The sequence below is a fragment of the Mustela putorius genome, unplaced genomic scaffold (assembly GCF_011764305.1).
Source record: "Mustela putorius furo isolate JIRA1106 unplaced genomic scaffold, ASM1176430v1.1 tig00000382_pilon_pilon_pilon, whole genome shotgun sequence".
NCBI classification, from domain to species: Eukaryota; Metazoa; Chordata; class Mammalia; order Carnivora; family Mustelidae; genus Mustela; species Mustela putorius.
In genome coordinates, this window is record NW_025421367.1 from 5,600,775 (window position 1) to 5,627,973 (window position 27,199).

Below are 27,199 nucleotides of genomic sequence, written 5' to 3' on the forward strand. Positions count from 1 at the left end.
GTACATTTATTGGACTATTTTGACCATAGATGTGTCAAAGCTAAAAGCCCTCCCAAAAAGCACAAGAACACAAAATGCAAATCTGTGTCTCAAAATCAACAGTGTCCTTTTCTTTTGGTATAAAGAATAAAGTACCTTTGTTTCAAGTTTAACAAAGGCAACGTGTTGAACTGGTTGCCCTGCAGCACAGTCAGCCTCCATTCTAACCAACTCCTGCTCCCTCCAAAGATACATCTCTAGCTAAATCCAAAGAAGAATTATTAGCCTCAAAAGAGAGAATCAAAGACAATAATAGCTTGATAGGAACAAAAGGTTTATGTGTCTCCAGGTAAGATTAACCAGAGGTGGAGAAGGTGTTAGCAGGAGCCAGGTTCATTACCTAGCAAGTATTCAGACACTCCTCAAACTGGCCATTATCATGATTGCATGATAAAAAGAACATGTTCAAATATTAAATGTAAAAAATAAAACTTCCTTTCCCTAGTCAAGACTACCAGTGCTACAGTGACCCATGTTCTAGCGCTCGTATATATGTGTGTTATAAGTTAAAAAGAATTTATAGAATATTAATAAAAGGTGTGTTTTAAGAGCTCTTAAAATTTCAAGCTAGAAGAAATATTAGCTGTCCTCCAATGCAATTTTCTATCTTTTTCTTTTTTAAGATCAGAAAATGAGCCTGTAGAATCATTAATTTTTCACATTTTAAGTGGTAGAGTTAGGACTAAAATCCAGGTCCTCTGATCTCTGTTAGACATCTGTTCCATCTGTTATCAAACATAATTCACCTCCATGCAAATGCCTACAGAAGCCTTACTCTGTAGAGCTAAAAGGGGATGGTGAAGTTTATTGATCTCTATCCATCATTGGTTCTGAGCTCCAACGCAATTTCTTTTACAAAGTTGCCTTCCCCTGCAAGCTTCACCTTGCTGGTGATTTACCTCTAAGAATATCACCTGACGTCCTGTAGAGAGGAGACGACTTCTCGTGCTTCCTCATTTTAAATCCGAATTAAATTAGAAACTTTATGGGTCAGAAAAAGAGGTCAGGTATTCAGGGTACAAAGACTTTGCAATCGTGTCTTCATATTCCCTCCCCTGTGTGTTAGAAATTTTGCACTGACAATAAAACATAAAGGCTAACATTTTTGAAACCTTAAAAAGACAAAAAAGATTTTACTTATTTTAACCCCAATTAGTAATTTAAAACAATCCCAAGTATAAAAGTAGACAGTCATTACTTTGAAAAATTGCGTATATATACTTTTCTGTAATAATTTTTCATAACCGTACACTTCAAAGAATGATATGCTCATGTTGAACATCAGTTTATGACACTCTTCCAGTCAACAGATGTAAATTGAGTTCATACTGTTTGCCAGACACTGTCCTATGTGATAAGATCTTTGGACTCAAGCCATCATGGTTAGATAAGAAAGATAACAGCAATCCTCTGTGCCGAATGCTATCAGATATTCACAGGACTCTATGAGAGTTCACAAGAGGAAGCCACTAATTTCATCTCCATGCCCCAGCCTGGACAGAGAACAAAGAAGGAAATCATGGATGGGCAGAGTGACATGAAACATTCTTTTATTTTCTCTTAAAAAAAACCAAAACCTTATACATTAAAGGCCACCACAAGGCATTCGGCAAACCAGGAAGCATCATCAATATAGAATTAAATTAGCAAGATAGGAAACAACATGTGTTGGAGGGGATGTGGAGAAAGGGGAACCCTCTTACACTGTGGGTGGGAATGCAAGTTGGTGCAGCCACTTTGGAGAACAGTGTGGCGATTCCTCAAGAAATTAAAAATAGAACTTCCCTATGACCCTGTAATTGCACTCCTGGGTATTTGCCCCAAAGATACAGATGTAGTGAAAAGAAGGGCCACCTGTACCGCAATGTTTATAGCAGCAATGGCCACGGTCACCAAACTGTGGAAGGACCAAGATGTCCTTCAACGGACAAATAGATAAGGAAGATGTGGTCCATATACACTATGGAGTATTATGCCTCCATCAGAAAGGATGAATACCCAACTTTTGTGGCAACATGGACGGGACTGGAAGAGATTATGCTGAGTGAAAAAAGTCAAGCAGAGAGAGTCAATTATCATATGGTTTCACTTATTTGTGGAGCATAACAAATAACATGGAGGACATAGGGAGATGGAGAGGAGAAGGGAGTTGAGGGAAACTGGAAGGGGAGGTGAACCATGAGAGACTATGGACTCTGAAAAACAACCTGAAGATTTTGAAGGGGCAGGGGATGGGAGGATGGGGGACCCAGGTGGTGGGTATTAAGGAGGGCACGTATTGCATGGAGCACTGGGTGTGGTGCAAAAACAATGAATTCTGTTATGCTGAAAAAAAAATTAAATTAAATTAAAAAAAAAAAAAGCAAGAGGGGGCTTTTGTGAAGAATCTGGTCACATGTATACATAGTCTTCAGTCACTGATCCATGGAGAAAGCAACATTGGTTGGACTGAAACTGTTTCCAAGATCAAGGTAGGCATGATGAGAAACCCTTAGCTAATGAAGTTATGGACTCACAGGCCTGTTTCTGCTGTGCGGGCTCTTCCCTCAGGCCAGAGGCCTTTTCCTTGTATGACTCTTGGCTTTCCCACCGCCCTTACCACCACTGCCACACCATTATTGTCTGTCTAGGTATCTATTCATTTCCTTCATACCAGTTTATTATGCTATTACTATGTATTCAGTGGTTGTCTCCCTCATTATAACTAGCTCCACAAAAGCAGTGACTTGTCTTAGGTCAAATACTATACCTGGCTTATGTCAGTGTGCATACACCTATTCATGAACTACAGAGCGAAGGAAGGGTGAAAAGAAGAATGGGGAAAGAAAACCAAGAGTCCATCCTAGCAAGTGGCTGGATGCAACTGAATTTATTTCATCTGTTAACATGCTGCTTGCTTAGACCACTATATGTCAGATTTGACTAATACATGCATCTCAAATGGAAAAACTTTCTCACTGGCTTTTAATGTAAATATTTTATGGTAATAAAATAAAGAAATGTACAAATCTGTGCTAAACAAACTAAAAAAAACTAAAATATATATACTTATAAGTATACTAATATACTTATATAATTAATATGATTTAATTATCAACATCAATGTGATCTACTAAATGATGTTATTTTTAAAAATTACCACTCACATGAATTAAGTACTGATTACTCTAGCATAGGGAGCATGAGATGCCTCATTTTGCCTACCACTTATCTTGGTCTCAACAACTGAGGAACCTTTCTTAGATAGCACTACATGGTACTACTGTTTGGCCTTCACTTTTAGGGAATGCAGCATTTCTCTGTTCTTCATTGGGTCAATGAAGAAATATTACCTGGGGACAATGGGATTCTAAAAATAGCTATTAAAACATGGGGCAGCCCTAGATTATATAATAATTACACAGTTATTTTTTATTACTACAAACACTTAAATAATTCTGATTGAGAATTCAACCATCTTCCATTTTGAGAAATGGGCACATCTGAATTATTGTCTCTTTTCTGCCCTCAGAACTTATAGCAAAAGGCCTCGATTGGAAACTCTGCTCAAAAACATGAGCTATGTAAATCTAAGCAATTTTCAGTTTTATCAAGCATGAGAACCCCTATATACAAATGTCAGTCTTCTCTGATCCTCAGTTTCTTCTTCTTTAAGGTGATAGACTTGGACTTTTGATATTCAAGCACCATTTTGTATGAGATATATGGATTGGCATCCCACTTAAAGTAGTATTATGATGGCACTTGGCAGAGACTACAGAAATATCTCAGTCTTTCTTTCAGTGAATCATGTGTCACCATGAGTCAAAGGCACTAAAGTAAGACCCAAACCACTTTTTTTTCCCCTCCAAAACACTTTGTTATTGGCCCAGGCTTTGAGCCAAAAGTCCTATATAGATCTCTGATAAAACAGTGTTGACAAAAGAAGACTCCTTTTCCCTATGCAGGATGAGTGTAAGTGGCCTTGGACCTTGGTGTCTTATTTCCTGAATTTTTACTCAAAAACTCAAATCTAAGTCTCACCATGAAACTGGGATATAATTCCTCATCCCAGAAACAGACCTGAAAGAGTGACAGCATGAATGAGAGAAAGGTGACTGTGAGACAGAGAGAAAGAACTGGGTGTGTTCCAAAGCAAAAAGCCCTCTACTGAGACCATCCCAGAGAGGTGTAAGATAGTGGCTGGAGATAGGATGGAGAAAAGGATTACAAGCAAGTCAGAGAGTTGCAGAGATACAAAAAGTGACCCAGAAAATCAGAGATGCAGGGAGTCCAAAATCTTTCCTCTAATGAGGGATCAGGATCAAGAACAAACCAGCTGCAAGGGTAAAGAGATAATTGCCCCTTTTTTCTTCTGGATACTAGTCCTTTGAGAACTAAAGCAGTGGATGGGGATTAATGTTAGGACATGTACCAGATTGGCCTTTTAAACCCATTATTGTGAACCATTACTAGTACAGTGGCCAGTGAAAAAACCCTCAGTTTTGACCTGCCAAGGCAGAACTTCCTCTCCTTGGGAATGGAATAAGGAGAATGGAAGGGAAACTAAACGTCTTTCATTTATTCAATTCCATTAAATTATAAAAAGTAACTTCATTCTTTGCCCAAATCTATTCTCCAGTATCATCCTATCAGCAGTGTTCAAGTCCCATAGCCTTATGTCTTCTAAAGTCATAACCCTGAAATAGACCTATAATTTAAAAGAGAGCCTTTACTGGGAATTCTTTTGGGTTCCTCTCTAGGACTTCAGCCACCAGAGGTACATTCCAGATTTGCTTCCATGGAAATCCACAAAAAAGAATGACAGAAAGGTGGGTTTGATAGGCCAGTGCATGCTCTTCTCAGTTCCCTGCTACACGTCCACGCATGTAGTACATTTCCTACTAGCCATTTCCATGTGATGTATAGGAAGTCAGAAGACAATCATCAGCCACTGCTGTGTATCGCTTGAGTCTTGTGTTAGAAACAGAACGCATCTCATCTGCTTCTGTCCATGAAATCCTCTTCATTGTGTGAGTTTGTCAAGAGAGCCAGAAGTTAAAACACAGGTTGATTAGGAGGTATTGATGAATCAGAGTAGTGTAATATGAGAACCACCTGCAGATGTCTACAAAGCCAAGAGAGATTCTTTTCATGAATAACTACAAAAACTGAGGATGAGATGGAAGTACAGGGGTTTTAGCAGGCCATGCATCCCATCTTGGATACACATTCTTTGAGCATATCTCCCAACAACCAAGTATTGCCTACAGGAGGCCAACTCTCCTTCTTCTCCAAGAACTTCTCAAATTATGAGTTATTAACATAATTCTTAGAACCCTAAGTATGTCTCTAAATTGGTATCATTATTTCAAGAAGTACAGGGTTCTCCAGCAAGGATTTATAGAAGCTATATTCCTGTTTAAAGTAGGTATCCATTTATTTTTTCTTTTTTTCCCCCCTCTCACATTTGACAAATATGTGTACTCAGAAACCTTTTGACATTAGTTTGGATCCTGCCCACCCCCTCAGAACATTTTTTTCCTTCCTGGCCTTCTTTTTACACAATTTGTTTCACTGTTCTGCCTGGTTTTGTCCATTGTTAGCCTTGGGCCATAGAATTTTTTAATCCTTATTAAATTCAGTCTCCCCATGTATAAAAGACTATGCATATAATATTGTGGAATTAATGAGATAATAATGTAAATAAAGTACTGAACATGACCATAACACATAACAATTTGTAATAAATATTTACTCCCTTTTTGTCTTCCTAGAAATCCCCAATAGAGTGAAGAATTACCTCTTAAAGGGTATCTTCAATTTTTATTAGCTGAAACTTGTTTCAATTGACATTCCAATAAAAATTTGTAATTGAGAAATGGCTTGAATAAATTACACTCTAAAATAAGTTTAACTAAATAAAATAAGTTTCTAGAATTCAGTAATATCGCTAATATGCTTTGCAAGAAAAAATCTGAAATTTTCAGACAAAAATCAAACAGGAAATTAGACAACCATTGACTGTGTGGAATGCCACATAATGCAAGTCTCCATGGACAGCATCACACAATTCCTGTTTCTCAATCTAGAAACGAAAAGGAGAAAACAGGCCAGAAACAAAAATATGATTTCAGGTAAGGTAGCTGATCAGAGACATATAAAGTTAGGCAACAAATTTTGCTGCTAAAAATTATTTCTATGATCAAAGCAAATTATGTGATTCAAAATAATTTAATTAAAATATGTTGAAAGCTTTAATTTAGACTATTAGCTGAGATCCATAAGTATTTTGAGATTTTTTATTTTTCCTAGTAATATTAAGATGTGTTATAAGAAATGAAAAATTAATATCTGATATTTACATTGACCTCATTGCAAAGGTTTTGGATAATGACAAAGAATTTTGCAGACTCTGCTTTGAAAAATGAATTAATTGATAGACTCTCAAGCAGTAAACAATAATCTAATGTAAAACATGCATAATTTATGCATGTTTAAAAAATTTAGCCAAGTTATCTATTTCATCAGTTCTACATCTCATAGTTGTAGAAGGAAAAGGGCATGAGATGGGGCAAATTCATTTCAATCTTTAAAACATTCTCAAGCATTTTTAAAAGTCAAAAAGGGAAACATATTTTAAATAAGCACTATCTTTTTATCATAACTGCATGTGAAATGAAGAAACTTTGAAGAGGAAGTTTTGAAAACACTGAGAATTTTAGATAAGTAATTATGTCACTATCTGTGCTGATGGACTAAAACTGCCTTCACTAAAGATCTTTGCCCCAAATACTCAAAATGCAGACTAACAGAACACTTAGATGTTGGTGAGATCTTTTTATAGTTCAAAAATGGAATTCTTGTTCATATTTCCCTTTATTCTATACTTTACTCTAAAGAAAAATTACCCATTTCCAAAATAATTGTATATTCTACATTGTATATTTTATAGGTAAATGTAATGATTTAGGAAATAATTAAAAGTATTAGCTTACTGGAAGAATCACGGGAGTCTACTTTTAAAAAACATTTGTGTTTTTAAGCAAAATTTCTAGGAACCTGACTCTGAAAGTGTCACCTGACTCTAGAAAGTGACTCTGAAACCATCAGTTCTATGCCTTCCTTTAACAAAGGAAGGATGCAGAGTAGTGATTAATTGAAGGTGACATACCTCACTAACGGACAAATGAAGTCCATGAACTTCAGGAGAGCCCTGAGGTTTCATAAAAGACAAAAATTGATGAGATGTATCTCATCATTTTCAAAGTATCTTTTGAAAATCCAGAGAAAATATAAGTATTGAGTCTAAGCATTTAAAACAAAACAAAACAAATAAACAAACAAAAAAAAACCTAGGAAAAAGTTTCAACATAGATGCAGGAATGTGACCTTGGAAAGCTGTCTTAGTGCTAATGTTTCTTGCCTGCCTTCTCTGGAGGAGATTCTGAACATTAAATACCAGAGTTAAGTTAGGGCTATGCTGGCTTAGTTAAATAATCAGTGCACGCTGAAACCAAGGCCAGGACGTCTGTACATTCAGCCACATCCAGGTCAGTGGGCTGACATCTATAGATTCCATTCTTTATTCTAATAACCTCATTTCTCAAGATTGGACACAAGGGAGGCCTGACAGAAGGTGTGCATCTATTTATCTGAAATATGGTTTTAACTCTAGAGAGGGATGCCATCTTATTTAAGCATTTGTGACTCTGTACTTAGAAAATATATTTAAGTAGGAATCCAGGCTCACAAAATTTAGCAAGGCTTATGCTAATACACTGAGTGGATTCTGTTAATCTCTTCTTTGACTTTGAAAAACAGGAACAATGAGTTATAAGAGAAAGATATTTTATCTTGTCAAAATATATGTAGTGTTGATTATGATAAATTTTTAGTAGTTCAATATGTTGATATATTAAAAATTGTATTTGTCTAACTAGAGACATTAAAAAAGAAAAAGAAATAAAAGTCACCCAAATGGGAAAAGAAGAAGTAAAACATTCACTATATGGAGATAACATGATACTATACATAGAAAACTCTAAAGACACTGACAAAAAACTGTTAGAACTAATAAAAAATTCAGTAAAATTTCAGGATCCAAAATCAATATACAGAAATCTGTTGTGTTTCTATACACTAATAATGAAATATCAGAAAAAGGAATTAAGAAAATAATCCCATCAATACATGCACCCCTATGTTTACTGGAGCATTATTTAAAATAACCACATTACAGAAGCAGCTCAAATATCCATAGACTGATGAATAGACTGATGAATGGATAAAGAAGATATGGTATATCTCTCTCTATATATAGATATATATACATATGTGTGTGTGTGTGTGCGCGCGCGCACGCACACACACACACTGGAATACTACACAGCCATCAAAAATGAAATCTTGCCATTTACAATGACGTGGAGGGAAGAGAGAATCTTGAACAGGCTCTATGCACAGCATGGAGCTGGAGGCAGGAGTTGATTTCATGACCTGAGATCATGACAGGAGCCCAAATTAAGCATTTGATACTTAACCAACAGAGCTACCCAGGCACCAGCTAAGTGCCTTTCTATTCTAACAGAATAAGAAAAAAAACAACAGAATCCAACCCAATCAGATACTACTACTGTGGCTGGCACTATTACCTGTCTTCTTTTTGCCTAAGGAAAGAAGTATGGGAGGAAAGACCTAAGCCTCTCAAGGCAAAAGAGAAGGAACTCCAGAAGAATCACTTGCCACTGGAGAGACTGTCAGGTTGTTCTTAACTCTGTAATGTGCTTGGGGTGTCTTAGACATATCCCTGAGTAAAGGGCAAAAGAATTGCAGGGCCGAGAAAATTTTATGACAATGTAAAGGAGCCTGGAGTGCTACATTTGTCCTATCAGCCACACCTGAATTTCCAGGAGATCAAGTTCAACCAGGGAAGGTGCGACACCTGGTAATGAAAGCCTGGCAGCAAGAAGCTGTGGGTGCACTGCCCCCTCGGAGAGCTGAAGGGGAGAAAATGAGGACAAGATAGCAACTGCCGCATCTCCAAACTCCTGGGAGGCCAAGATGGTTATAAAGAACCATGAATTCAGCCAGACAAACAAGAGAACTGCTGTAGTCTCGTACAGCGATAGGATCTTAGAGATGCTTTTGTCCTTGATCTCTTCTTCCCTCCCCTGTCAGTTCTCAATACGACAGGCCTCAAAAAGAAGTAGAGCATCCAGTGCATGACTCTCTCAGACACAGACATACACACACACACACATTCTCACTCTCTCTATCTCTGCTGCCTCTCTGTCTCTGTCTCTCCCCCACTCCCCCATCTTTAGTGGTGGAGAGAGAGGAGAAGAACATAGGCATACTGTGCATCCTCCCTGCTTGAAATATTCCTCAGGACTGATAAGCGCTAAGATGGAGAGGAACATAGATGAAATTAAAAGTAAGCATGAGGCTTCTGTTTTAAATTACATTGAAATTTAATCATTAAAAATGACTGGCGTAGAAGGGGCTTGGATAACACAGTCAGTTAAGTGTCTGACTCTTGATTTCAGCTCAGGTCATGATTTCAGGGTTGTGAGATCAAGCCCCATGTGGACCTCCATGCTCAGTGGGGGGTCTGCTTAAGACTCTCACTCCATCTCCATCTGCCCCTCCCACCCAGTTTGCAATCTCTCTCTCATGTGCTCTCTCTCTCTCAGACAAATAAATTTTTTTAGAAGATTTTATTTATTTCTTTGACAGAGAGAGAGAGACAGTGAGAGAGGGAACACAAGCAGGGGGAGTGGGAGAGGGAGAAGCGGGCTTCCCACTGAGCAGGGAGCCAGATATGGGACTTGATCCCAGGGTCCTGGGACATGACCTGAGGCCAAGGCAGATGCTCAACCAACTGAGCCACCCAGGTGTCCCAATAAATCTTTTTTTTTTTTTTAAATGACTGGCATAGTTTCTCAAAAGTTTAAACGTGGTTACCATATAAACCATCAATTTTACTCCTACATAAATAATCAAGAGAAATGAAAACATACATCCACGCAAAACCTTGCACATAAGTACTCATAGTGGCATTATTCATAATAGTTTCCAAGTGGAAACAACCCAAACGTCCATCAACGAAAAAATGGATAAAGAAAATGTGACATATAGATATAATGGAATATTATTCAGCCATATAAAGAAATGAACTACTGATACACGCTAGACACAGGTGAATCTTGAAAATATTATGCTAAGGGAAAGAAGCCAAAATTCAGAAAGTGAGAATACCAATACATGCCTCTGGCATTGCTTTCTCATAAAGACAGTCAAAATGTTTTATAAAGAATAATTTATGTATTTTACAATTGATAAATATTCACTGAATGAACAAACATATGGTAATAGTGCTAGAAAATTAGAGATTAGCTGGAACTAGGCAAGACAATGGTAAAAAAGAAAGGACAGGAAGACTGAGTTCCTGAAAGAAACTTAAGAGAAAATAACTAGCAAATGGCTGTGAAATGCTCCATATATCAGGGGAGGAAAAAGTCACCTTTTAAAATACATTACTCTAAGCACTATAAATGTAAATGTTCAAACCACATTTTCACCTATTCATTTTTCCCCCAAATTCTCTTCTCCACTAATTGAGAGAGTGGAAATATGCCTAGGTTTATGCTAATGAGATAATCTATATACAGACTATCTGGTTCCGTATATTGAATTGCATCCCAAATACAAAAGGCTTCAGTCAATATGATTAAATGTTAGAAGCAGAACTCAAGGGATTCAATTCCAGTAATTCACTCTCCAACTGGGGTTGAGGAATAAGATAAGAAAACCAGGGCTGCTTCTCTCTGGGGTGGTCCAGTTCTCAAAGAAAATCCTTCAAGTCTCCTTTGCTATCATAATCATTTTGATAAGCTCTGAAGGAGCCCCAAAAGTAATTTAAACAAAGAGAAACAACATCCTACAGAGGTGAGCATTGTTTTTTGAGAATCTTTCCCTGTGAGTTCAGTGTTTTGACAGCACAGGTCACAAGTAAAAATAGTTATCTTCTGCTCTGAAGTTAGCATTACTTATACGAACTGACCATCTATTATTTTCTTCATTATTCAAGTAATAAAGTAAATATTATAGATACTGACAGGGTATCCTGATAGACAGTGATGGAAAAAAAATGATGATGGTGATGATGATTCTAACAACAATACTTAATATTTAGTCAGGTCCTGTAAGTATTCTAGAAAAAAAGAGTATTCTAGAATCATTTCAGATATGCTAACAACTACCCTGTGATGTAGGTATTATCTATCACTTATAGTTAACTGATTAATAATTTAATGAAGTAAGTAAAAACAAATTTACCTAAGGCTTATAGCTAGTGATGGAGTCTGATCTGACCCCAGGCAGTCTGACTCGATAATCTACACAAAACAGCTGCCTTCAGCTGCTTTCTAGGGAAATGCCCATATTGTACAAAGTCAATTCTAGAGAAAATTACGAGGATGAAATCTCATAACTCTGTTCTCACTGGCTACCATGTCCCACCCATCAATCTCAAGGGTTTGTTTGTGGGTTTTTTTTTTTTTTTTAAGATTTTATTTATTTATTTGAGAGAGAACAGGAGGGAGGAGCCAAGGGAGAGGTATAAACAGACTCCAGGCTGAGCATAGAGTCCACTGCAGGACTCAATCCCAGGACCCTGAGATCATGACCTGAGCCAAAAATCAAGAGTCAGACACTTAACTGACTGTGGCACCCAGGTACCCCAACAATCTTTATGTTTGTCCATGACACTACCTGCTCTTCACCACAAGTGTCCCCTTCAGCAGCAACAGATTTTCTCAATCCTTCTGTCTACAGTCAAAAATGACCTGATGGGTATACACAATTCATGCTGAGGTAATAATGTATGACAGAAAGTCAAGTGCTTACCTGTAGTGTTTTACTTACCCATCATTTTTCTAGAGATTATGTCATAATACAAAATAGCCAATTACAGAAACCCCAGACAGAGTTGCAGAACTGTCAGAGGAAGACTTTTTGGTTAGGTGGTACTCTGGATTCCTTCACAATGAGCTACATCTAGAATGAGCCCTATGTTCACTCTTTAGCTCTAAATTCAATAAACCATGGAAGACAGGCACGTAAAAGCAGGGGAAACGGAAGATCTCAGGACAAAATCTATTAACACAGTGTCCTTAACACGGCTTGCTTGTCTGTATGTACCTCTCCAAATTGTATCTCTCATGACTTCTTGTCTGCTTTTCTCCCTTGCCCATAACATACTTCCCAACCATCTACCAAAGTGCCATGGCCTTCACCTTTTATTGTGCCATATATACCACCCCAACAGCTTATAATAAAGCTGTATCATCTTTCAATTCTCAGTTCAACATACATTCTTTTGAAAACCTCTCCCTGAATCTTGAAGTGGTAATAGGTGTCCCTCCTATGGCCTCCAAAAGTAAATAGTTATTATATTGTATAGTGACTGCAGTAATCTGTAATAGCCACTGGAATTTAGCCCTGAATTCATGATGCTTCATATTATTACATCACCTGTGGCAGGGACTGCTCTTTTTCAATACCCATGTTCTTCTCAGCTCCCAGGATAAAGCTGGGCTACAAGATCAGCCCCCTTTGCACCTGGGTTTGGTCATGTGACTCAGTTCTAGCTAATGGAATGTGAACAGAAGTTCACTACACCTGGTCCAGCCCAACGTTCTATGCAATACTCCCTTTTATATCTGCCTTCTATTTGACAGGGAAAGGAATGACCTCATGGGGAATTTAGAAGCCAGAAGTTAAAATTATAAAATCTCTGGCAGCCTAGGTTTCTAAACACTTATTTGGAGCAGACCAAGAAGATCTCCTCCTCACTTACCTGGAATCTCTTTGGACTTTCTACCTGAGAAAAAAGCTGCTTCTTTTTAATATTATTTTTTTGGAGGAGGAGAAGAAATATATTGGTTACAGAATTGGTTATATTACCTTTGTATTTCCTGGAAACTAGCATAACTAGAGGCACATTAGAAATGTATGTGATGATTTTTTTAAAAAAATCAAGTAAATGAACAAGTAGAATAAGTATCTTAAATAAGATCTTTTTGTCATGCTAATATAAAAAGCTAACATGTATTTTATGCTTACTATGTGCTACCGCTTTCTAAGATCATTTACATAAATTAGTTAATTCAATCCTCTTAACAATATTATGACATGGGTACTATTATCATCTCATTGCACAGATTAGTAAATTGAAGCTTAAACCAGATTACTCACTACTCAGTGTATCATAATTAATATCTGGCTGAGTCAAGATTCAATTCCAAAAAACCTGACTCAAAGTCTATATTCTTAACCACTCTGAAATGGCTGCATAGAAGTAAGCAATTAAAAAAAAAAAAAACTTCAATGAAAAACAGAATAAAATAATATTTTGTATTAATGACATCATCTCTTGATATAATCATTTCTAGGAATGAGCTAAGATTTCCCATAAAATTTATGGTGACACACAACACCATCTTATAGATCTTTTTAAATACCAAGAGATTCAGTTGCTATATAGAAGGTCAGTTTGTGATTTTAAGGGTGAAATCCAAGTTTCAAGGTTCCTAATATTACCTTAAACACTTAATTAGGGTTTTGTCTTCTTCTTGCTCATATATTTTATTTATTTATTTATTTATTTATTTATTCATTTTTATTGTGTTATGTTAGTCGCCATACAGTGCATTATTAGTTTTTGATGTAGTGTTCCATGATTCACTGTTTGCATATAACACCCAGGGCTCCATGCAATCCATGCCCTGCTTAATACCCATCACTGGGCTAACCCATCTCCCCACCCCTCCCTTCTAAAACTCTCTGTTTCCCAGAGTCCATAGTTTCTCATGGTTCTTCTCCCACTCTGATTTCTCCCCCTCTATCTTTCCCTTCTCCTAATGTCCTCCATGCTATTTCTTATGCTGCGCAAATAAGTGAAACCATACGATAATTGACTTTCTCTGTTTGACTTATTTCACTTAGCATAATCTCCACTCCCAACCAAGTGCCTTAGAGATTTCTTGATTTCATTAACTCACAAGTTTCATTAAATATGTAAAATCAGAGCTTACTCTTAAATCAGTAATCAATTCTTGAACCGTTAGAGGTCAACCCTCAGACTATAATTCACTCAAAATCACTTTATTCTCTATAAGTTAAGAAAATTCAGTGTTTATAAAATGTCATCTTCATCATGTCCAGAAAAGAACCCTCTCCACACAATCAGATCAATGTCTGTTCTAGACAATCTAGACTAGATTAATTGGGTTGGTGTCTGTTTGGATCTTAGTCATTTCATGAGGAGTTTCTCAGGCTGGCTTCTAAAAATTACTGCTTGAGATGCCTGGGTGGCTCAGTTGATTAAGTGTCTGCCTTTGGCTCAGGTCATGATCTCAGGGTCCTGGGACTGAGCCCCATGTTGGACTTCTTGCTCAGCGGGAGTTTGTTTCTCCCTCTATCCCCTGCTCATGTTCTCTCTTTCTCTCTCAAATAAATAAAGTCTTTAAAAAAAAAAAAAAAAGCAGCTGTGCCATTAAAAAAAAAAAAATCACTGCTTAACAAATTCTAATACCCCGGGTATGTCAAAAACACTCACAAGTATCACCAAACTAGAACCTTAGCTATTATTCAGGGAATGATATACTTTATGATGGAAGTAAAACAGATGGTTTCAAAAAAGCACTAGAATTCATCACTGGATTCATTTTCAAAATCTACACAACTGCCTTATATTTAGAATAAATACAATGATGATACTTTATCTCTGACTCAGCTGCTGCCCTCATGCTACAATATCTGTAATTAAGGTCACAGTCTTTTGTCATTATCATTAGTGAAAGATGGTCAAACAGATACTGTTGCCAAACTTGTTGTAAATCTGTTTTTAAACCGTTTTAAATAGTTATTCAAAGGAGTTAGGGGTGTTCAGGGTTGATGGAAGAAATTTTCTTTTTCTCAGATTCTCCACACAGTATAGTTTTAACTTTTTTTCATATACAAGTGGGAATTAATTTCAAAGATAAAAGAAGAAAAAATAATGTGTATTCTGTTGCTTTGGGATGAAATATTCTGAACATATCTGTGATGTCCATCTGGTCCAGTGTGTTGTTTAAGGCCTTTATTTCCTTGCTGATCTTTTGCTTGGATGACCTGTCCATTTCGGTGAGGGGAGTGTTAAAGTCCCCTACTATTATTGTATTATTGTTGATGTGTTTCTTTGATTTTGTTATTAATTGGTTTATATAGTTGGCTGCTCCCACATTGGGGGCATAGATATTTTTTTTTTTTTTTTTTTTTTTTTTCAGGGGAAAGCGCGAACGCAGTCCCCCACTACCACAAATTATGCAGTCGAGTTTCCCACATTTGGGGAAATCGCAGGGGTCAGCACATCCGGAGTGCAATGGATAAGCCTCGCCCTGGGAAAACCACCTTCGTGATCATGGTATCTCCCCTGCCAGGTAAGTATGGGGGGCATAGATATTTAAAATTGTTAAATCTTCTTGTTGGACAGACCCTTTGAGTATGATATAGTGTCCTTCCTCATCTCTTATTATAGTCTTTGGCTTAAAATCTAATTGATCTGATATAAGGATTGCCACTCCTGCTTTCTTCTGATGTCCATTAGCATGGTAAATTCTTTTCCACCCCCTCACTTTAAATCTGGAGGTGTCTTCGGGCTTAAAATGTGTTTCTTGGAGGCAACATATAGATGGGTTTTGTTTTTTTATCCATTCTGATAGCCTGTGTCTTTTGACAGGGGCATTTAGCCCATTCACATTCAGGGTAACTATTGAGAGATATGAATTTAGTGCCATTGTATTGCCTGTAAGGTGACTGTTACTGTATATGGTCTCTGTTCCTTTCTGATCTACCACTTGTAGGCTCTCTCTTTGCTTAGAGGACCCCTTTCAATATTTCCTGTAGAGCTGGTTTGGTATTTGCAAATTCTTTCAGTTGTTGTTTGTCCTGGAAGCTTTTAATCTCTCCTTCTATTTTCAATGATAGCCTAGCTGGATATAGTATTCTTGGCTGCATGTTTTTCTCGTTTAGTGCTCTGAAAATATCATGCCAGCTCTTTCTGGCCTGCCAGGTCTCTGTGGATAAGTCAGCTGCCAATCTAATATTTTTACCATTGTATGTTACAGACTTCTTTTCCCGGGCTGCTTTCAGGATTTTCTCTTTGTCATTGAGATTTGTAAATTTTACTATTAGGTGACGGGGTGTGGGCCTATTCTTATTGATTTTGACGGGCGTTCTCTGAACCTCCTGAATTTTGATGCTCGTTCCCTTTGCCATATTGGGGAAATTCTCCCCAATAATTCTCTCCAGTATACCTTCTGCTCCCCTCTCACTTTCTTCTTCTTCTGGAATCCCAATTATTCTAATGTTGTTTCGTCTTATGGTGTCACTTATCTCTCGAATTCTCCCCTCGTGGTCCAGTAGCTGTTTGTCCCTCTTTTGCTCAGCTTCTTTATTCTCTGTCATTTGGTCTTCTATATCACTAATTCTTTCTTCTGCCTCATTTATCCTCGCAGTTAGAGCCTCCATTTTTGATTGCACCTCATTAATAGCTTTTTTGATTTCACCTTGGTTAGATTTTAGTTCTTTTATTTCTCCAGAAAGGGCTTTTATATCTCTCGAGAGGGTTTCTCTAATATCTTCCATGCCTTTTTCGAGCCCGGCTAGAACCTTGAGAATTGTCATTCTGAACTCTAGATCTGACATATTACCGATGTCTGTGTTGATTAGGTCCCTAGCCTTCGGTACTGCCTCTTGTTCTTTTTTTTGTGTTGAATTTTTACGTCTTGTCATTTTGTCCAGATAAGAGTAAATGAAGGGGCAAGTAAAATACTAAAAGGGTGGCAACAACCCCAGGAAAATATGCTTTAACCAAATTAGAAGAGATTCAAAATCGTGAGTGGGGAGAAAGGGGATAAAAAGAGGTTCAAAAAGGAAGAAAGAAAAAAAAAACAAAAAGAATAGTAAACAAAAAGAAAAGAAAAGAAAAGAATTTTAAAAAAAAGAAAACACCTAAGAAAAATGTAAAAAAGAAAAAAATATATATATTAGATAAACTAGTAAAAAATCGTTAATAAAGAAAAAGGTAACAGTTAAAAAAAAATTTTACCCGAAGGCGAGAAAAAAAAAAATGAAAAAGAAAAAATTAAATTAACTGCAAGACTAAAAAAAATCACAGGAAAAAAGCCATGAGTTCCGTGCTTTGCTTTCTCCTCCTCTGGAATTCTGCTGCTCTCCTTGGTATTGAAACCGCACTCCTTGGTAGGTGAACTTGGTCTCGGCTGGATTTCCTGTTGATCTTCTGGGGGAGGGGCCTGTTGTAGTGATTCTCAAGTGTCTTTGCCCCAGGCGGAATTACATCACCCTTACCTGGGGCCGGGGTGAGTAATCCTCTTGGGTTTGCTTTCAGGAGCTTTTGTTCCCTGAGCGCTTTCCGTAGAGTTCCAGAGGACGGGAATACAAATGGCAGCCTCCTGGTCTCCGGCCCGGAGGAGCCGAGAGCCCAGGGCCCCACTCCTCAGTGCGCCCTCAGAGAACAGCGCCCAGTTACTCCCGTCTGCCTGACCTCCGGCCGCGCTCCGAGCTCACCGAGCCTGTGACCGGTTCAAGGTAACACGGAGCTGCGAGCTTACTGTCAAAAAATGTCTATGCTACCTAAAGCAATCTACACATTTAATGCAATTCCTATCAAAGTACCATCCATCTTTTTCAAAGAAATGGAACAAATAATGCTAAAATTTATATGGAACCAGAAAAGACCTCGAATAGCCAAAGGGATATTGAAAAAGAAAGCCAACGTTGGTGGCATCACACTTCCGGACTTCAAGCTCTATTACAAAGCTGTCATCATTAAGACAGCATGGTACTGGCACAAAAACAGACACATAGATCAATGGAACCTAATAGAGAGCCCAGAAATAGACCCTCAAATCTATGGTCAACTAATCTTCGACAAAGCAGGAAAGAATGTCCAATGGAAAAAAGACAGCCTTTTCAATAAATGGTGCTGGGAAAATTGGACAGCCACATGCAGAAAAATGAAATTGGACCATTTCCTTACACCACACACAAAAATAGACTCAAAATGGATGAAGGACCTCAATGTACGAAAGGAATCCATCAAAATCCTTGAGGAGAACACGGGCAGCAACCTCTTCGACCTCTGCCGCAGCAACATCTTCCTAGGAACAACGCAAAAGGCAAGGGAAGCAAGGGAAAAAATGAACTACTGGGATTTCATCAAGATCAAAAGCTTTTGCACAGCAAAGGAAACAGTTAACAAAATCAAAAGACAACTGACAGAATGGGAGAAGATATTTGCAAACGACATATCAGATAAAGGACTAGTGTCCAGAATCTATAAAGAACTTAGCAAACTCAACACCCAAAGAACAAATAATCCAATCAAGAAATGGGCAGAGGACATGAACAGACATTTCTGCAAAGAAGACATCCAGATGGCGAACAGACACATGAGAAAGTGCTCCATATCACTCGGCATCAGGGAAATACAAATCAAAACCACAATGAGATATCACCTCACACCAGTCAGAATGGCTAAAATCAACAAGTCAGGAAATGACAGATGCTGGCGAGGTTGCGGAGAAAGGGGAACCCTCCTACACTGTTGGTGGGAATGCAAGCTGGTGCAGCCACTCTGGAAAACAGCATGGAGGTTCCTCAAAATGTTGAAAATAGAACTGCCCTATGACCCAGCAATTGCACTATTGGGTATTTACCCTAAAGATACAAATGTAGTGATCCAAAGGGGCACATGCACCCGAATGTTTATAGCAGCAATGTCCACAATAGCCAAACTATGGAAAGAACCTAGATGTCCATCAACAGATGAATGGATCAAGAAGATGTGGTATATATACACAATGGAATACTATGCAGCCATCAAAAGAAATGAAATCTTGCCATTTGCAACAACATGGATGGAACTAGAGCGTATCATGCTTAGCGAAATAAGTCAAGCAGAGAAAGACAACTATCATATGATCTCCCTGATATGAGGAAGTGGTGATGCAACATGGAGGTTTAAGTGGGTAGAAGAAGAATAAATGAAACAAGATGGGATTGGGAGGGAGACAAACCATAAGTGACTCTTAATCTCACAAAACAAACTGAGGGTTGCCGGGGGGAGGGGGTTTGGGAGAAGGGGGTGGGATTATGGACATTGGGGAGGGTATGTGATTTGGTGAGTGCTGTGAAGTGTGTAAACCTGGTGATTCACAGACCTGTACCCCTGGGGATAAAAATATATGTTTATAAAAAATTAAAAAAAAAAGAAAATAAAATATTTTTAGAAATATAAAAAAAAAAAAAGAAGAAGAAAAAATATAACCTAAAAACTGGAAAACTAAAGTACTTATAAAATGTTATAATAACTATGGGTATATTAATTCATTCTTTAAAATTGGCTACACACAATATTTTTCTGTGTTTTATTGTTGTTTTTATTTGAAAACAACCAAAATCAACTTTATTTTTTAGGAATACCATTTTTTTCAAGTAATCTCTACACTCAATGTGGGACCCAATGTGTGACCTCAGGACCAACTGAGACAGCTAGGCACATCTTAACTTTATTTTTAAAATCTGTTCTGAGTAAAATCAGTATCTGTATGAGTGCAATAATGTAGAAAACGATTTGAAGAGAAAGCTTTGCCCTAAATGGACTAACATTTCTCCCATTTTAAAAATTATAGGATATAAAGAACTTTAGTTTGATTTATTTTAAACATGAAATAGTTCTATTTTGAGGTATACCTCTAATGTATTGCCTGAGGACCCTGATCAGGGGGTGTGAAGTCTTGTTTACAAATCAGGCACTGTCTCCAGAGAGAGGAGAATTTATAGGTATTTTGCCTTTTGCTCAAAAAGAAAATACAAGAAAAGTTACAGTGAGACTTTCTATGTTTTCAAACTTGTGCAGGTCGTAGAACATTTAGAAGGCAAGGTGCAATTTGAATAAAAATGTAAGACACCAATAGTGGGTTCAAATAATTAAGTATATAATGCACTAAATCAGATATATTAAGTCCTAGTAGAGATGAAAGGTGAAGGTGTAGATAAAAGAAAAACCTAATTGAAAAAATTATATTCATTAACAGAGGTTTGCAACATATTAGATATTATGGACTGAAGTGTCCCCCCTCAAATTCACATATTGAAGTCCTACCCCTTACCTCCATGTAATTATATTTGGAGATGATTAAAGTTAAATGAGGTTATAAGGGAAGGGCCAGGATCCAATAAGTCTCTCATCCTTAGAAGAGGAGAAGAGATACCAGAGCTCTCTTACACTCCTATACACAAGGCTATGTCCTGTGAGAGGACATACAGGGAAAGCAGCTATCTAAAAGCCAGGAAGAGAGGCTCCACCAAAGACCAAACTTGGTCTTGGTCTTCCAGCCTCCAGAACTATGAGAAAATAAGTTTCTGTTCTTGAAGCCACCTTTTTGTTATGGCCATCTGCGCAAACTAATACATTTTTTAAACATGGCTGCCATTATTCTTTTCTAACAAGTTAATGGAGCTTTGCAACTTGAGTAGCATAGGAGTCCTGGATATAGCTTCCCATCACATAACAAAGAATAGTTGTCTTTGTACAACATATGCACCCCTTGTTGTTGTGGCCCCACCTATCACTCAAACCCCATTTCTTGTCATTTCTCCACTCTCACAAAATGAAGCTATCTATTGAGGTGTATTTTACAACTCTATGTCTTTCCTCTGCTCTGAATTCTTTTCTCAGTTTAACTACCTGGAGCACTCCCCCAACCTTCAGCACCCCAGGTAACATTCACCTCTTGCTTTGTGTCTCCTTCCTCAACCCCCTTTCACAGAATCCTCACTCACTGTTTGACATTAATTGTATCATTAAGAGCATCCAGTGCTTACATGATTATCTGTCCCCATCAGAATTTTGCTTACCTGTGTCTCCCAACAGATGTGTGTTTTTTAAAAACAAGGATAATATGGAGTTTGACTCTATTGAGTTGAGGGGAAGCTCTGTAAAAGTTTCACTAAGATAAATTGAAACCCTTTTTCTAGGGGAGGAGAAACACATTTCAAGGGTGTTAATACTCTCCTTTTATAAATGCCTTCCAAGAGAGAGAAAAACAAATCCAGATTATGTTTACTGAAAACTTTTAGTTGGTTAGGAATACTTAAAAGGGTGAATTTTTTCATTAGTTAAGTTCCTTCCAGTAATAATGAAATAACCCTCATCAAAATATATTCAAGCCAAGGGCATTCTTATGCTTGAAAGCACCAATATTGAAAATAAACAAGCAAGAAGGAGTTCTGATGGAAAGAAAATCTAAAGAAAAGCTAAGAATTTGTGAGCAGGCAAAAAGTGAAACTGAGGGAAGACTGGATCAAGAACAAGGAAATCTGGCTTTTAGTTCCTCACCTGCCGGTCATTAACATTATCCCATGGCCAATACACCACACACATACACACTCCTGCACGTACACACACACACACACACACACACACACAATCCATCTGTAAAAGGAAGGGATTTATAACAACTAAATTCTTTCCAGTTTTAACATTTTTCAAGATGTTCAATTGCTCTTCACTGAGGTGATTCTTTAAAAGAGATTTACTTGGGGCGCCTGGGTCGCTCAGTGGGGTAAAGCCTCTGCCTTCGGCTCAGGTCATGATCCCAGGGTCCTGGGATCAAGCCCCACATGGAGCTTTCTGCTCAGTGGGGAGCCTGCTTCCTCCTCTCTCTCTCTGCCTGCCTCTCTGCCTATTTGTGATCTGTCAAATAAATAAATAAAATGTAAAAAATAAATAAATAAAAGCGATTTACTTAATGTGATTTAAACTTTGTTATCATGAATTAATTATAATTTGATATATTAAGTTATGTTGAGGTTATATGAGGTTGAGAATAGTCAATACTACTCACAGCACCTGGTAATAACTCTGCCCTTCATGGCCACAGATACTCTTCATTGATTTACTCACTATCTCATTCAAAAATATGCTTCAGAACTTACAATGTGCCAGGCATCTACCTTCACTTTAAAAAATTACTTTTTTTCTTTTCTTTCTTTCTTTTTTTTAAATGTAGGCTCACACAACACAGGACTTGAACACACGATCCTGAGATCAAGGCCTGAGCTGAGATCAAAAGCTGGATTCTCACCTGACTGAGCTACCCAGACACCCTTACTTTTAAGTAAGGAATTGGCCATTCACAAGCAAATTGATGGTCCTTAAAAATACTAAGTGCCCTCTACTACAGAAATTGTCAGTTTTTATCTGATTCTTTGTGCATGTATTTGAACACTAGTGTAAACGATTAAAAGACATAGTGTCAAAATTCCTAGTTCTTGAACTGCTATGAAAGACGATAAACAAAAATAATAATTCAAATTTATTCACCCCCATTTGGCGGGGGCAGAGTGAAAGGGAGAGAGAGAATCTTAAGCAGATTTCATACCCAGCACACAGCCTGTCACAGGGTTCAATCTCACAAGGCTGAGATCATGACTTGAGCATAAATCAAGAGCCTGACGCTTAACCAGGCGTGCTGCTGAGCCATGCAGGCGCCCCTCCCCTAAATTTTGACTTAATATCATTTTATTAACAAATGATATTTGGGAAGAAAAATTAAGAAGCCTTTTTTGGGGAAATAGCCTATCTCTGGTTTGTATAAAAATGAGTACTTTCTCATCAATTTAAACTTTATTTTGTTAATTTTAGTTAGTACAAGTTTGAAACAATAGTAACATAATGATATCAAAATACAACTTATCTTAGAAATATTACCAACTAAAGTGATTTTTATTTTGAGGAAATTTTCATTTGAATTAACCAGAATTTTTGCATTTCCTTATTTATATTTCCAATTTGTTAACAAAATAATTACATTGCCCTGAAGACCATCCTTAACTCTGTAGGCCTTCTGAGAAACTACGCAGAGAAATTAAAATAACAGCCAAGGTTGATAAAATCCTCTTTGAGCAGCTTAGGTCAGAGTTCCTCAAACTGGGGTTCATATGCATATTCTCTGACATCTGCAAATTCTCTGATTTTAGAAACATTGAGCTTGGGCCTAATCCAAGCTATCCCACAGTCATTACTAGAAGATACACTAAACTCATCAAAGAGTCAGAGCATTTATTGATCTTCTTTCGTATCTTCACTCACTCAGCTCCTGAATCCCCTGCTCTCCTTATCCCCCATTTAGGTCCTTGGTCCTACCTAATTAATCATTCAAATGGTACCCATTGTGGCCAGACTGTATCAGAATAAGACTCCCTGGGGGGCACCTGGGTGGCTCAGTGGGTTAAAGCCTCTGCCTTCAGCTCAAGTCATGATCTCAGGTTCCTGGGATTGAGCCCCGCATCAGGCTCTCTGCTTGGCAGGAAGCCTGCTTCCCCCCCTTCTCTCTCTCTGCCTGCCTCTCTGCCTACTTGTGATCTCTCTCTCTGTGTCAAATAAATAAATAAAATCTTAAAAAAAAAAAAAAGAATAAGACTCCCTGGGATAAAACATTGGATCTTACTCATAATTCCATTTTATTCCATGTGTTTCTCCATATCAAAGTCCCCATATTGGATCCTCCATATTCTGTTTTCTCACATCAACCTGATCCCTTTCTGAGTTTAATAAACACGATTTTATATTCAAGATGATACCATAATGTAATTTATAGTATAAAAAAATCTATAGTATAAAAAAAGGTACAATGAGAAAAGAACCCTAGAGTGTAGGACAAAAGAAAAAAGACTACAGCTTTGCTTCTAATGCCCATACAATCTTGGTCACATTGCTTCATATCACTAAGCCACAATTTCTTCATCTGTAATGGTTAATCTCCACATTCCCCACTGGTTTTCTACAAGGAATGCAAGAACTGGTATGGAAATGCACCATAACTGTCATGATATTTTTACTAATTCTTCTTATGGGATATTCTTATTAATTTATTTATGAGGTCTTTGGCTAAGGATTTGGACTTACCTGGAGGCAAATCATGGCACCACTGTCTAATTTGGAGTAATGCATATTATTCTTAAACCTTGGTTTCTTCATGCATAAATGGGGATAATCCTATCTCATAAGATTATTTTAAGCAGTTCGTAATATAATGTACATAAGTTTGTAATCTAATGCCTGGCCCTGGTAAATAAATGCTTAAAAAATATTTCAAAAAAATCAAAAATATTTATAGAATGTGCATTTGTTGCTATTTTATAATTCAGCTGGACAAATGAGAATTTTGTGAAATTATGTCTGAAAATGTAAAATACTAAAACAAAGCCCTGATCCAAATTCCTAATTAAGTTCTTGAACTTTAACACAAGGGAAATAGCCTCAAAAACATACTGTTGGGGATGTCTATATCATTTGATCTATAATGTTTCTTCTTTCATTTATATATCCTATAGCTCTAGATGAAGGGAAAACACACTGGGGATACCTCAGGGAGGCACCTCCCTCCACCAACTGATGATCCCAGCTAGGAAAGATGGTTGTAGCTACAGAAAGAGCTAGAGTTTTTTCTTTCTTTTTGTTTTTTCCTCTTTCTCATTGCAGCCTAGAGATTTGTGGCTGAGAAAATGTTAAGTGAATAAGCAAATACAAGACTGCTAAGGAACCACAAAGGACACAACAACGATCCCCAGAAGAGTGTATTATGTATGCTGATTGGATATATCGATGTTGTTCCATTTAGCACCATATCTATATTTTACATGAGTTAAGGTGGAAAGAAGCCCCCCGGGAACTGATGCTGAAGGTATCTCAAAAATTACTGAAAGTTGTGTTTCTAGTTTTCCTTCAAATCTATGCTGGTAACTGACTTGTGAGAAAAGGAAAGATGTTTTGGCTACAATATATAGCTTCTAGCAGATGTCCATTAAAATTTCTCATAAACTAAGTGTGCCTGAGGGACTCAGACGTCCTGTTCCCAGCTTAGTAAAAGTCAAAATTAATATTAGACAAGTATGCTTTGCCTCTTGGCCTCAATTAGCAAATCCATCATCTTGAACCAAAGTAAACAATGAGAAAAAGTGTGAAAGATGCCAATGAACTGAAGGAGACCAGGGAAATCAGGTTGACCTCAGACTCCATCAATTCCTAGCAAACCCCTCTACCTCTTGGCTTGTTTATGACCACAGGGCTTCTTATTTTTTCTTACTTACCAAGGGCTTCGTTTCTTCTTCATCTTTGAAATAATAGAGCTGGTCTCCCTTGAGCACAAACCAGCGGGTATGCCAAGTCTTGACAAAGCCTCCTTGCTTCCTCAGCCACCCACACTTCATGGCATTGTTTCGCCCTTGGCCTTGCTGGGGGTTCTCGGTGGAGTCATTGTTCTCCTCCATCATCAAGCTGGTGAACTTTCCTCTTTAGCAAGTAAGAAGAAAAAAAAAAAAGAAAGAATAAGGTACTCTGACATATTCAATTCCCGCCTAAATCACTTCTGTCCCTTAAAGAAAGCAGGAAGAGGGGAAAACATGTATCAACATACTTGCCAAATTTCTAGAGGCAAACCAGACCTGACAACAATACTTACGGAAGGTTTGTTGTATCTTCCTTTAACAAGCCAGTCACCTGGGTGATAATATCCCTTTCTTCCTAAGTAGAACTAAAGAATGGGAAAGTTCTAAAGGTAATGTGTTAAGAAGCAATTTTTAGAAATAAACTCACATACCAACAAAAACATAATTTTGCGATAATGGGCCTCTGTGTCTGGCATGCACTGACTGGGTCCTGCATGTGCAGGCCTGTGATTATCTGAGCAAACACTAGCCTGACACATGTTAAAGTTTAAAGGGACTATTTTTAAAACCTCAATGGAAGACATTTGTTCTACATATGTGAAAAGTTCTCAAAATGTATCTGGTCCCCATTCGCCAACAGTATCCCCATGAGAATTTCTTTGGCTGGTCAGGAATTAGTGCAGCTGAAAAAGTCTAGAAAAAAAAAAAGAAGAAGAAGAAAGAAACAAAAACAAAAACAAAAACCTGTTTCGGCAGTTGAGTTTCCTTCAGCTCCAGGAGTGAGTGGTGCACTCCAGCTGCACAAGGAAGAACATTTCAAGGTTATGTGTGAAGGAGTGTAAGGTCACACACACTATACATAGCAAGGAAATGAGTTTATCATGGAGAGACTATTAATCGACAGGTAAGAGGTAAAACTGCCACAGGAACAACACAGGAGGTGGCTTTCCTAGAGAGCCGGGCACTCTTGGTTAAAATAAAAGATATTTTCCTGTCCCAAAGGCTTCCTGAAAATGCTTGCTAATGTTTGTTTGTAAGCATGTTTTTGGGAAGTGAAAAGTTCAGTTTTTACCCTGTGTCTTTGAGGAGGATATAAGAATACAGAGTAATTCATGAAACAGAGAATATTCCTGTTTGGCATAGTCACAGACAGAGCTCTTTTTTTTTTTTTTTTGCTTGATTTCAGGAAACAAACTGTCCTTCTGTCTAGTCTTTATTTTCACCACTAACTTTTCACTCGATTTGTATATACACAATCCTACTTGTAAATTCCACGCAATTTCCACTGTCAACCTTCGTTCTTTTACGTTACTTCCTTAAAAGTACAGGGTCAGACCCTCCACAGTTGGCCTCTAATTTCTTTGAATTTTGTCCTGCCATTCCATTTGCAGGGATGAAGCAGCACTCTGGTTCTAATTCTTCTTATTTGGATCATTTCCACCATCTCAGTGGTGTTGCGTCTTCTATGAGCATGCCTCACAATCTATCACCATCCCTGTTTTCAAGCTTCAAGTGGGTGGATTGACAACCGTCCGTCCCATTCAGTATCCTCTTTTCCCTTTCTTGTACCGAAATATTCTCCTAATGAACAGGCCCTTACCTCCATAAAACATCTCAAAACTTCCTTCGCTGTACAGGGCATTCCCAGGAGAGAAGCCAGGGAGCACAGGAAACATTCTCCCCATCGTGTGTGTGCACGCATGTGTGCAGAGTGGTTCATGCCTGATGCTTCCAGTTTGGTATGCCCTTAGGGCAGGAATTTTCAACTTTCTTCTTTCATAGTACTTCACCGGATATAAAGAGCCAAGTAGACCTCATTCTAAATGAACAATAAATGCTTTAACGTAATTTAGATAATAACTATGCTTATTTAGAACAC

General features: G+C 37.7%; 1 protein-coding gene and 1 non-coding gene across 3 annotated transcripts in view; both read right to left on the reverse strand.

The window, feature by feature from the left end:
* The window catches only part of ARHGAP24 (Rho GTPase activating protein 24), a 508,913-nt gene that overhangs the window by 398,993 nt on the left and 82,721 nt on the right, over nucleotides 1-27,199 (reverse strand). For both annotated transcript variants that reach the window (XM_045079402.1, XM_045079401.1), the window contains exon 2: nucleotides 25,243-25,444. In XM_045079402.1, the coding sequence (XP_044935337.1) occupies nucleotides 25,243-25,425 (183 nt within the window). In that variant the 5' untranslated portion in view covers nucleotides 25,426-25,444. The remainder of the gene's footprint in view (nucleotides 1-25,242; nucleotides 25,445-27,199) is intronic.
* LOC123391888 lies at nucleotides 15,348-15,511 on the reverse strand. Its single transcript, XR_006606572.1, has one exon. It is a non-coding gene; the product is annotated as a U1 spliceosomal RNA (small nuclear RNA).